Source organism: Arachis stenosperma, chromosome 7, assembly GCF_014773155.1.
Source record: "Arachis stenosperma cultivar V10309 chromosome 7, arast.V10309.gnm1.PFL2, whole genome shotgun sequence".
Taxonomy (NCBI): Eukaryota; Viridiplantae; Streptophyta; class Magnoliopsida; order Fabales; family Fabaceae; genus Arachis; species Arachis stenosperma.
Genome location: NC_080383.1, coordinates 8,862,215 through 8,876,096, shown reverse-complemented (window position 1 = coordinate 8,876,096; position 13,882 = coordinate 8,862,215). Strand labels below are relative to the sequence as shown.

Below are 13,882 nucleotides of genomic sequence, written 5' to 3'. Positions count from 1 at the left end.
TTTTTTCTTACGCAGCACTTGTTTCCAACCCTCTTCATCATTCATGCATGCCTAATTAACATGACCATCAGGTACGTGAGGAGCCAATGATTTCATAACCGCATCCTTTCCTTTAATAACTCCTAATTTCTCACCCAAATTACGAGAATTCTCACCCAAATCGCGAGCTTCCAATTCAGCCTCTTTTTGAATCTCATGAATGTTGTGTGACACTAGTGTCGGGACTTCATTATTTTTTCCATCATCACCAAAAGAATCACTGTTTCCTTCCAAGGACTCCTTCTCCCTGCACAATGATTTATCATGCCCATACCGTGCACAAGTAGAACAAATCAGATGTAAACTCTCGTATTCCACTTCATGAGTCATACCATCCACTATAATATGTTTGATTACAGGTAACCCAAGATTAATTTGAACACAAGTTCGGGCATATATTTTCCTCTTAGTGGCCAAGTCCACTTTCACCGGAACCTCTATTGCAGAAGCAATTCGCAACATTGCTTGTTCCTGGTAATACCAGATTGGAAGTCCCAAGACTCGAATCCATACTAGCGTTGATCCGAAGAATTTTTCGCATGGCTTAAAATCCACGTTCCATGACTTTACTGCAACATAGTGACCGTCTATTAAACACGGACCACCAAGAATGACTTTCTCACGATCCGCAGCCATATCAAATTTAACCAAAAAATACCCAAACCCCACATCCAACAAATGAAACCCTCCTTTGATGCGCCGTACTATCTGAAGCTTATGCATAAGCCGTGTAGCCATAATGCTTATCCAACACCTTGATCACGATGGCTTCCTTATAAGGTTCAACTAGACAGCTCTTTGCATCCTTAGTAAAACTAACGCTTGGTGTTCGATAATCACCCTGCTTACCTGTCATTGTCGCTATACCATCTCCAGATAAAGGCCCTACTAATGCAAAGGTGTAAGACTTTTCTACACCAATGACTTTATCTCTAAAAGAGACCTTAAATGACTTTTCTAAACCCTCTCAAGAAGAACCCTCCTTAACACTTAACACCGGATACATACCCTCCCACGCTCTTTCTCTTATCTCTTCACCTTCAACCGCTCATCCCGCCTCTCTCGTTCTCTCATTCTCTTTGAGTATGGAGTGGATTTGTGGGGTGAATGAGAGTAAAAATAGAATTAGGTTAAATTTTAATTATGATTATTAAAAATTTGTTGTTTAAAATTAATTAAACATTTCTTTTCTAAAATCTGATTTTTAAAATTAATCAACCATTTTTTAATCTGTTTTTTACCTTAAAAATATAAACGTTGTTTTCTATACTTTTTCTATTATTTCATGCTAAAGTCATATAATTTGATTAGCAATAAAACAAATTTTAATTAACATCTAATTAAGTTCATCAATTAAGAAGTAATATTTTATTTATCACTTGTTTTATTAATTTATAAAATACTATTTCAAACAAGCATATTTGTGATGAAAACACACACATCCAATTCTTAACAAAACTACTGTTACTATATGGCTTTGGCCAATTGTTTTTGAGAATGCCCACTATAGATGCTTGTATGGTGTATGTATTAAAAATATAACCATTAAATAATTGTTAAGGCTTAATGTTGCATTAGCTTGCTAGAAAAACGCGCATATCCTGGTCGGCGAACTTTCTAGAGTATCTCAAAACCCAAGACTTAAAGTAGAACAACGGTCGCAAAAAGGGAACGTTGTTTTTATAACTGAATAAAATAAATTAATTATTTACCGAACTATGTATATTTAAATATTTATATTTTCTTTTTTATTATTTATCTTAGTAATAATAACTAGATATTAATACATATATTTTAATTTATTGTTACTGTTAACAAGATAAGATTATATCTGTAGTATGATTTATATCAATTTAAAAGATAAAATTTATATAGTTTGTTATGATTTTTGTGATATCAATTTAATATTTATTTTTTAATCTAATCTAATTTTATTTCAAAAGATTGCAATGTATATTGTATTAATTTTTGAATTTATTTTGAATTTAATTTGACTGAGAGCATTGTGATTTGGATCAAAATTTAAAAAGATTAATAGATATTGACTAAAAAGAAAAAGATACATTCTTTAATTGAATTCTATTATTAAAGATTAAAGATATTGCGTTTGCTTACCGTATAACCGCCTTCTCCTTATTCCTATAAATAAGATTAGACCCACCTTTCATCAAACAAAACCAAAAAGGCTCACTAGTCTCTCTTCTAATTATTCTTAGTTACAAAAACCCTAATTAAGCTGATTTTGAATTTTGAATATCAACGACCAGCCATGAGCGTAGAAATCATAGACGGCACCACCATCACCAGCTTCGTGGAAGACGAAGAGGCTTTCTCCGCATCAGTGAGCGACCTCTTCGCTGAACTGGACGCAGACAAAGACGGCCTCCTGTCTTACACGGAGATGATGAAGGAGCTCCAGAGGCTGAGGGTGATGGAGACGCACTTCGGCGTGGACGTGAAGCGCGATCCCGAGGAGGTGGCGCATGTGTACGAGTCGCTGTTCGTGCAGTTTGACCACGACATGAATGGGAAGGTAGATAAGAATGAGTTCAAGAAGGAAACAAAGAAGATGCTTCTGGCCATGGCGAATGGGCTTGGATCATTGCCGGTTCAGATGGCACTTGAACATGATAGTCTTCTCTTGAAGGCTGTCAAACGTGAATATTCCTGTGCTGCTGCTTCTGCTAATAATAATCTTCTTGCTAATGCTGCTTAGTTTAATTAATTAAAACACTTGTTTTTATTGTTATTCTTCATTATTAATTTAGCTTAGTGTCTTGTTCTTCTATTAGGTGTTTTTGTGAACTGTGATTTCATTATTATTCTTGTTCAATTTTCGTGCTTCTAATAGTGCACGTGACTACTCCTATAATGTTACAAACATACATACATAATTATATTTATTTGAATTTATTTATGGTTAAATCGTCTTATATTTTTTTATTTTTGGTTTTTTTATGGTATTTTTAGTTTGAGGTATGTACAAGATGAATTTAAACTTCTAACACTTAGCTTAAATGGATTAATAATTTAATTATTAAACCAATCTAACTTAGCTTAAATACAAATGCGGTAGCAGACACTATGGTAAAGATGTTGATAGAGTTAAACTTTTTTACGTGGAGCTTTTTTCATTTTGGGAGGAGTTTAAGAATAGTCTTAAATCAAACTGTCCTTCTATTTAAGCAGTTCTTTTGTTTTATATTTTGCTTTTTCTTTATTTAGTTTATTTAAGTCACCAAAAATCGACTTATCTTTTTTTTTTTTGGTTTTCTATAGTATTTTTAAACCCGATAGGTTAAGAACTAATCTGTGGCAGATTTAATAAGAAAAATCGTCTTTTATTTGATTAGTTCTTATTTTGTTTGGTGGGTCTACGGACTAATGGCTCAAAAAGCAAAAAATAAAGATTGATAATTCTCCAAAGGCCCGGTATCATATATACGGTTTTCTGACCTAGAAAAAAGCTAAAGCAATGAGGCTCAAAGTATAAGGCCTAAGTTATCCTACAATTAAAACATTAATACACAAAGGTGGTCACCGTTTAATTGAATTTCAACAATTATTTTATCAGATTTTGTCATCTTGAATACGCTAAGCTTTTGATAAGGGTAATAATGTGTGTTTGTTAAAATTAAACCCATCATAGTTACTACTTGCTACCGATATGTTAGGTCCCCTATTGAATTTTTGGTATTATGTATCAATTTAATTAGTATGTTTATGCGGAAAGTTAATTTTTTTCATTATCAACAAATTCAATTGGAGATAAATTCTTCAATTGAAAATTACATACAAGTTTTTTTTTTTCCACAAGACATACAGGTCTTTTAATAACTTGTAGATTTTTTAACAAAATATACTTGTTGTCTGTTGACGAGTCAATAGATATGGCCATATGGGACATGGAGCACAAACTTTATTTACACTTTTGTTGACGAAGACTATATACACTGAAAGGCCCATTTTGACTTCGCGTTGACCTGACGGAGAAAATACCAGCGAAATAATCTATTGTGATTGAACGGCTAATTTTTTTTGTTATGAAAATAGAAATGGTGATATACTTTAACATTGTAATTTTTGGTGTTTTTTAAAACTGTGGAAGTACACAAATCGGAGGGTCCGATTTCTGTACCTCAATTTTTTTTCCAATTTGTGTACCTGTCACAAATCGGACGGTCCGATTTCTGTACCTCTACAAATCGGATAGTCCAATTTCTGTACCTCTAGAAATTGGACGGTCTGAATTCTGTACTTCTAATAAATCGGACCGTCCAATTTCTGCTTTTCTTATTAAACGATTCCACATTTGAGTATAACACCCCAACAATTCACATTTTAAAAAAACACCACTACCACTCCAATATTAAAAATAAAAAATTCGTGATTGAACACCCCCCAATAATAATGATAATAATAATAATTTATGGTCTATTCTATACTTTTCCTATTATTTCTGATTAGAAAAAACAATGGTTCCATTTTATTTTTTTTACTTTCCGTGTTAAAAAAATTACATAATACTAATTCTTTTTTTAGTTAGATCCTTATTATTAAAGGGATTTATTGTCTTTTTGGTTAATTATTATCGAAGAGATGAGAGTTGAATAATATACTGCTAGTAATAGTAATAGTAAATTTAACTATTTATACATTGTAGTTTATGGCGTATGGCAAAAGAAAGAGCATGCATGTTGAAAACTCTTCTCTGTTTGAATCAAATTCTGGAGTTTGGGAAAAATACAAATAATGGAAGAATATTAGTTGTACAATCGGGGCGGAGTTAGGCCTTATTGAAAGGGGTCAAATTAAAATATTTAGATATCTATTTTTAAATATTAGTCTCTTAAATATATGGTAAAAAATCAGGTGTAGTTAACTTCACGTGAAATTGATAGTTGAGAGTCGTTAAATAATTTGAATAATTTGACTAAATTTTTATCTAACGACTCTCAGTTATCAACTTTACGTAAAGTTAACTGTAGTTGAGTTTTCACCTAAATATATATCTATAAAGTAATACGTATACGTATAATTTACCACAGTTAGTGAGGACGCATCGGACATTCAATGTAAAAAGAAATATTAAAGTTGTAGAAAAATAAAAAAATTGTGTACTATATTTTAAAAATGTGTATATTATATTAATAAATTTTTGTAAGTTATGTGTTATAGAAAACACAGAAGAGGAGAAATTAAATAGTGCATATGTCCGACGTATGTCTATATTTTTTTACTGGGTTTACACTAGCTTGATTAAATTTAATTACAAAAATATTTAGGCTTAGTTTGGTAAAAATTTTTAAAGGGGTGTTTGTATTTTTTAAAAACTCAAGTTCTTTATTTTGTATTTGATAAATCAAAAAGACTATGTATTTATATTTACGGTTTTTAAAAGATTGAGTACTTTTGAAAATACTTAAGATAGAACTTTTTAAAGTTGGTTTGTGCTTTTCAAAATTTAAAAGTTTATTATAACTTTATATGTTAAGTATTTTTAAATTTAATACTTACATTTATATATATTATAATATTTTTAAATTTTAAAAATTATTTTATCAAACACAATTGTTATTACTTGTATTTATTAAAAAGGGATAAGTATGATTTTGGTCTCCAACATAGGGGCTGAAAATTTATTTCGTCCCTTACCTTTTTTTCGCTCCAAAATAGTTCCAAAGTTTCAGTTTGTTTTAAAATCGTTCTTTTTACCAATTATATTCTTTTTATTACCAAATTACCCTTTATTAAAAAATTATAAAATAAAATAAATATAAAATAATAAAAAAAAAAGAAAAAAAAGAAAGAAAGGGGGATACAGAAGCGGGATGGGAGAGGGGGGCGAGAAAGAAAGAAAGGGGGGTCGAGAAAGGTGGGAGGGAGGGTGGAGGGGGGAGAGAAGAGGGACGAGCTCACCGCCGCACCGCCACTGTCCACCCGCCGCCGCCGCCTCTTCTTCTTCTTCTTCTTCCGCCATACCCACCGCACCACCGTCCGCCGCCGACTCTTCTTCTTCTTCTTCTTCTTCTTCTTCTTCTTGTCATACCCGCCGCACCACCGCCTGCCGCAGCCTTCTTCTTCTGCCATACCCGCCGCACTACCACCCGCTGCAGCCTCCCCTGCTTCACCACCGCCAGCGAGCATCCCTACTTTCCCTCCCCCAATCCCTGTCATAGAAGGAATCAGAGCTCACCGCCGCCTGTTCCCCTCCCTCCAGCCCTTCCTGTCATGCCCAGACCGTCAGCGCTCCACCACTGCCTCCCCTATCTCCTCTTTTCTGTTTTCTATTTTCATAATTTAGGTTATCATTTTATTGATTTTAAATTTCTGTTAGTTGATTTTAGGTTATTAAATTGCTGAAAGTTGATGCTGAATTGTTATTGTTGTTGTTGAATTAGCTTAGATTTGATAGAATTAGCTTAGATTCTGTTAATGGTTAATTGTATACAAGATTCATGGTTGTTGTTGTTGTTCTTCTGCATCTAGTTGTTGTTGTTGTTGTTCTTCCGCTTCTGGTTGAGCTTGTTGTTATCCATTGTTGCATGTTTTTGTTTCTGTATTTGTGGATCTGCTTCTAGTGCTGTTGGTTAATGTTGAGGAAGAAGATGGGTATTGAGGAAGAAGAAGGGAGGGAGGGAGGGATATTTTCGTTCGAAGGACGATTTTAAAACAAATTGAAATCTTGGAGACCATTTTAAAACGAAAAAAAGGCAAGGGACGAAATAAATTTTCAGCCCCTACGCTGGGACCAAAATCATACTTTTTCCTATTAAAAACTATTTTTAATTTAATTTATTAAACATAAATATTATAATTTTTAAAAGTCATCTTTTAAAAATTAATTTTTATAAACTAATTTTAAAAAATAAAAGCTTTACCTAAACCTTATACATGTGAGATCATTCAAATATATATTAACTAAAAACAAAAGGGGAAGAGAGGCGGCAACACAAAGAAACTTGTAAAAAAGAAAAATGGGACTAGCAAATATGCGAAAAATAATTAAGAAGGGGCCAAAGTGAAAAAAAATAAGAGGGTCAAAATGAAAATATTAACTATTTACCATAAAAATATTAAAGTTTGGACTCATTATTATTATATAACTAATTAGATAATTGAAAATATATTTATTCACATATTTTTTATTAATTTAAACTTTTAAAATAAATAATTTTATAATATAATATTAAAATTTTTATGATTAAAAAATTTAGAATTTGATAATTATTAAAAAATATAAATATTAATGCACATAAAAGATCAATTATCATTTGTTTATATATAAATATATGTATTATTTAAACTATTTTTAATTATATTTTATATTTTAATATATATTATATTATATTTAAATTAAATGACTAATTTAATAATTAATTTTTAATATACATGTAATATAGTGACAAAAAAATATCATAACACAAATAAAAAAATATATCTAACTAATAATGATCTAACTAAAAGGACTTTGGCCTTTTCATAAAATCCTATTCACATCCAATGAGAATGAAGTAAACTTAAAATAATAAATTAAATAAAATCAAAGTAATTCCTAACAGATCTTTTGAAAGAGTCCACATAGACTATTACATGCCTTTTATTCTAACCATTTTCTTAGCTTCCTCGACCTTTTAGTAATAATATAATAATAGTTTTTGTTGGTGCTACTTTTACGAGTGTTGATTAGCTATACCAATATATATTTCCTAACAAACACCTTTAATTTCAACGGCACACCACACCTAATCTCCCACCACAAGTGTAAAACGGAGAATAAAGTAATTAAAATCTGAAAAATCAAGAAATAAACTATAGTTTCCACGCCTAACGAAATTCCCCATGAAATTACCAATAATATATATAGTCAACAAAAAAATAATACTAAAATTCACTTGACTCATTGTTGATTCATATATATACAGCGCACAAATCTCCCTACATACATAATCAACACACAATTCCACAAACACATCCATAGCTAAGTAGTAGCTAAAGTTTCTTGTGCTTCAAATTATATATATCGATAATCATCAGCATGACGAAGGTAAGATCACTTTGCAATGATTAATTACTAAATTAAATTACATATGCTAGCTGGCTATATATATGTGCATGCAATTTTGTTTCTAACAATAATAGTTTCTATATATCCTATGCTACATATATGCAGAAAATAGTTATCCAGGTGCACAATATGGGAAGTGACAAATCCAGAAGTAAAGCCATGAAAATTGCTGCAGTGTGCCAAGGTACGTGTGTGTGTCTATGTATCTAATGAAAATAATGGATTTGTTAGAATATAATTAAGATCAATTAGGATCAATTAGTATTATTTAGTATATCTGAATATTTATTATAGGAGATTACGTTTTTATTATTACGATTCTTTTAGTACTTATAAATACCCTTCTATATTGTATCATTCTAGACAACTTGAATATACAACGTGAATAGACAACTTGAATAAACAACTTAAATACACTCAATAATACACAAATCTTTTCTCCAATTTAGTCTCTTATTTCTAACATCAACATGACATCCTCCTTAAGAATAAAAGGAATGCGGTGAAATTACAATAGTTTTTTGTATTTTTTTCTATGTCATTCTTTTTTTTTTTATATTGATTTTTTGTTATGATTAAGAAAGATCAATAAACTCTTAATTTTTTAGTCATGCTAAAAATTTATACCGATAATTAAGTAGATACAGATGAATGACTATGTATGACAAATTTGATATAATTATATGTAAATGTAGCCAATTTACATTCATAAAATAATAAACAATGATAAAATTTCTAATAATAAATTGTTACAGGTGTAGAATCAGTGGCAGTAGAAGGCGAAAGCAAAGACCAATTAGTGGTAACTGGAGATGGAGTTGACTCAGTTTGTTTGACTAATCAGATTAGGAAGAAGTTCCCGGGTGCTTCCATGATAAGTGTTGAAGATGTGAAAAGAGAACAACCACCACAAAATGAAGAACCACAAACTGAAGAACCATCTTTTACTACTTATCATCATCATTATGATTACTATCGTCCACCACCATATTATCCCTCATGCTACGTCTATGATTCATACCCCAACAGTTCCTTCTTCTAATTAATAATGATCAATTAGCTTATTATTATTGTCATTCTCAACTGTCAAAGACTTCATTTCTATACATCAAAGGGGGTGAATCCATGCATCTATACTATACTATACTATACACACATATATAACTTGTGTGTATGTATAAACAATTTTCATATATAGTACAATAATATCATGTGTTATACATGGTGTTTGTGGTGTAATATTCTCCCTTTTCTTTGTAATCCTTTTACCATCTAGCTATAGTTATAGCTAGTGTGAGAAATGTAATGAAATAGATGTACTTTATTAATTTGTGTTAAATATATATCTACATGTGACTTAGCGAATTTTGTTAGGTAGACAATAGTTTTTATAAATAAGGTGAATAATAAACTCTAAAATTGGTTTAATAAATTAAAGGAAAAACAACTAAGTTGGGTTGGTCTAGTGATTAGCTCACTAGTCCATTTATTAAGTAAGTGTCGGGAGTTCGAATTCCGTCTTGTGCGACAAACCTTTAAATAGAATTTAGTACCACAACGGATTGCTCCTTAACCTGCCGAGTTAGGAGATACCGTGAAAAAAAATTTTAAATAGTAAATTAAATTAAACATTTCATATATCCATTATTCACATTATTTAATATTTTTATTCTCTATCAACTGAATCAGTAAGTGTTAATACAAATTAAAGGATGCACTTTTTTTTAATTCCGTGTTTCATCTTTTCAATTTTTTTTTTTTTAATTTATGATGTGGTTGCTATTGGATCAGCCACTTTCATTTGGCCAAGACCAAAAAGATCAAAATAATGAACGAACATACCCAAATTGAACAAACAATCTTCTTCTTTTTCGTATTGCTACATGTTGTAGAAACAATGACTCATCAACAAATATCATCGTTCTGTTAATATTAAGAATAATCTTGTATATAGATTTGATAGATTTAGTAGAGATATGATAACTGTATAAAATTCTTCATGTATATATAATGTAAACCCAATCATCGAATATTAGAAAAAAAATACATATAATATAATTTATTCGCTATTGTCTATAAATCTGTTATAGTATCAGAGTTCATAGAATTCTGCTGATACCATAATCAAAACCTTCCATTCAAATAACCAATCTTCTTCTGTTTTTTTCTGTCTCACCTACAATAGAAGAATCAACCCAACCATAATATTTTTCAAGAGTCTGTCAGTCTTTACGTCAGTTTTACTAGAGAACCAACTAAGAGGATATAGTTAATTAGAGTCAATTAATTAAAAAATAAAATGCATGTTATAAAAGCGAAAAAATAAGTTTCCACTATCCTAATTTTTTAAATTTCAAAACTAAAAATATAAAAAATTGATTTAAGTTGGCTTAGATTATAATTAATTTCCTAATTTTTTTTACATATATTAATATGAAGAATGAGATCGAGAGATAGAGATTAAATGACTGATATTAAGATAGTGTTTAGTAGAAAGACCGAGACGAAAATATTGAGACTGAGAGACAAATATTGAAATAAATCTCAGTATTCTATTTGGTGTAAAGTGGGAGACAAAAATTGAAACAAGAATGAAATTTTAATTTAATTTGTACAAAAAGTAAAATTGGAATTAATTAATTGAAATGAAGATATTTTAGGTATAAAATGTTATTAAAGTTTCAGTCTCCATCTCTAAAAATTTTAGTCCCCTGTGTTTCTACTTTTTGGAGGTACTAAAATATTAAAATTTTGGAGACACAGACAGAAAATTTAGTACTAGTCTCTGAACCAACAAACATGATACTGAATTTCAGTCTCTCAATCTCTATCTCAGTACCTCAAAATAAATGCTATCTAAAAGATTGAGACTAAATTAAGTCTTTATATTGTATTTGATATAAAATATATTAGACTGAATTATATGGTTTAAGATAAATATAAATATTAAAAGGTAGTTTTAAATTTTAAAAAGTTAAATGAGAATATTTTTAGAAAGAGATGTTATTAAAGTTTCAGTCACCAATCTAAAAAATTTTAATTCTCTCCTACTCTATTTTCTGAAAATATTAAAGAAATTGAAATTTTGTATTTCAAAACTGCAATTTTAGTTTTAGTCTCAATTCTAATTTCTAAAAACAAACATTACTTTAGAGTGAGAGTTTTACTTCTGTCTTTGTCATTCATATCCTCAAAAAAATAATTATAATTTTTGAAGTCATTTTTTTTATATTAATTTTAAAAAATAAATTTGGATTTTTCACTAGCACACTATTATCTTTTCTTTTTTCTCTTAGACCAACTCCAATGCTAAAAAATAGAATCTCTCTTCTGACATTTAGGCCCCAAGTGAATCAAGACTGAGAATCCCTTTAAAGAGGAACTTGTAACAGCCAATAAGATCATGCCATGTGGTGAGTTAATAAAAAAAATAAAAAATATATTAGATATATATATATATATATATATATATATATATTAAATAATTAAATTATAATTAATTTATTAATAATTATTTATATTTATTATTTAATAATTAGTTATATTAAATCATAATTAATATAAATAATTATATTAAATCAATATCAAATATTATTTATATTGTTATATTGAATCATAATTAATTAAATTTATTTACATAAAAAATAAATTTAATTTTTATTTATTACAAAATAATTTTTAATTGGATTATTTATTTTTATTTGTAAAATTTAAAATACTAACTAAATTTAAGTTATTTATTTTAATATTTTATAATACTGAATTATTTTGAATTTATAAATTTAAATAATATTATTATAAAAAATAGTAATTACACTACAACATTTTCAGGTTAAGGCAACATTTAAAAAGTGTTGCCTAAAGGCTGACAAAAAGTTGCTTTTGATCAATGGCAACACTTTTGGGCCTAAGGCAACGATTTTGGTCAACGTTGCATATGCAGCCGTTGCCTTAGATCAAGGCAACACTTTTGTGTTTCAAAAGCAACGCTTTTGAGAGCAACACTTGGTAAGTGTTGCTTTTGGTTGAAAAACAACAACACTTCAAAGGTGTGTTTGAGACAACACTTTTGCAGTGTTGTCTCTTCTCTCGTACTTTGGCCACTACTAAAAAGTGTTGCCTATTTGCAATAAAATGCAACTCTTTTACGTGTTGCTTATAAGTTGGAATTTGCAATACTTTAAAGTGTTGCCTATTAGTTTTGAATATGCAACCTTTTAAAGCATTGCCTTTTCTTTTGAATATGCAACCTATACAAATGTTACCTTTTCTTTTGGATATGCAACCTATACAAGTGTTGCTTTTTCTTTTGGATATGCAACCATACAAGTGTTGTCTAATATTCAAAATATGCAACTAATAAAAAGGTTGCCTTTTTTATTAAAAAAAAATTACTTTCGTAATAAAAATACAACAAAATTAAAATTTATAATAAATTTTTTTGTTCATACATGTGTAATTATTTTAATTAATAAATAAATTTGTGCACAATAAGAAAAAATTATAAAAGAGACAAAATAACTAATAATAAAATTCTAATTAAAATAGATACTAAAAGGTTCAATTAGTATTTCAAATACATTTTCATCAATAATTCTCAACAAAATAATAAAATTCTTGTCTAACAATAATTGTCATAACAAAATAGTAATTAATATTTATTAAAAAAATACCAATCTACTTGCATATTTTATATCCATGCTTAACTTGTCCCATATGCTAAATCTGCAAATAATATACAACAAAAAATAAGCAACTTATTATTAAAAATGAAAAATTATAATAATAAAAATTTCTTTATGATATTAAATATTATAGATACAAAAGCAATAAATAGGTCTAAAAAACTCCTTCTAATGTGGCTAAGGTATAGTACGATAGGATTCCATTGAAACAAAAGAGATATATTTAGAGACACAATCAATGCAAAAAAGTATAACAATTTTGATGCAAAGGTGCCATCAAAAGAAAAAGAAAATGTTATGCGAAGGTTATTCAAGTCATTATAACATCGATTGTTACCTTAATATAATATTTCTCCATCCCTCGTTGTTTATTCAGGCTGCCATCTTTTGATACCCAAACAAAAATAAAAATAAAAATAAAATTTTTACTTCACAAGTTCACTTTTGCTTCCATCTTCTGCTGTGTTGTGTGTTTCTGCAAAACAAAGTTCACTTTTGCTTCCATCTTCTGCTGTGTTGTGTGTTTCTGCAAAACAAAGTTCACTGGTAAGAAGTCACACTCACATCACCTTCTCTATTATTTGTGACTTTCAGAGCCTATTTATTATGACTATGTAATGCAATGAAAACTTCTCATGAAAGCAAATTTAATCCCAGGCCATACTTGAAAAGCGCTACAACATTCTGTTCCCTTTGAGGGCCATACTTGAAAAGTTGACACACACTCTATATGAGACAAAAGAAAAGGGAAATATTTAATTGAAACCACATAATAAATTTGATCAAATATTTCAACAAACAAAGCTTGTCTCTTAGTCTTGATTCTCTTCGGAAAGAAAAACTATAATAAAAAGATCACAGTTAGTTAAAAGTATAAAACATGTCTCAACTTCCATTAAAAACTTCAATAAAAAGGTTAAAAAATTGGAAACAGCAGCTATATATTTTCACAAAACTGCAGCTAAGCCATATGAAATTGGAAAATTCCAGATGATAAAAAATTATTAGTGTATGTTAATTAAACGATGAATTCAATGCACTTTAACTTAGGAGGTGCGCTGTAAATCCTTGACTATATGATGATGAGTCC

At 29.2% G+C, this 13,882-nt stretch overlaps 2 protein-coding genes across 2 annotated transcripts; both read left to right on the top strand.

Annotated features, from left to right (window-relative positions):
- Positions 1 to 2,225: 2,225 nt before the first annotated feature.
- On the top strand, positions 2,226 to 2,788 carry LOC130942094 (uncharacterized). The gene has a single exon (XM_057870782.1). It carries the CDS (start codon positions 2,309 to 2,311, stop codon positions 2,753 to 2,755), a length of 447 nt encoding a protein of 148 aa, XP_057726765.1. The 5' UTR covers positions 2,226 to 2,308; the 3' UTR covers positions 2,756 to 2,788.
- A 5,188-nt stretch (positions 2,789 to 7,976) lies between these two features.
- LOC130941980 (heavy metal-associated isoprenylated plant protein 47-like) lies at positions 7,977 to 9,441 on the top strand. Its single transcript, XM_057870640.1, has 3 exons — positions 7,977 to 8,086; positions 8,213 to 8,291; positions 8,863 to 9,441. Exons 1-3 carry the CDS (start codon positions 8,078 to 8,080, stop codon positions 9,147 to 9,149), a joined length of 375 nt encoding a protein of 124 aa, XP_057726623.1. The 5' UTR covers positions 7,977 to 8,077; the 3' UTR covers positions 9,150 to 9,441.
- The last annotated feature ends 4,441 nt before the right edge of the window (positions 9,442 to 13,882 follow it).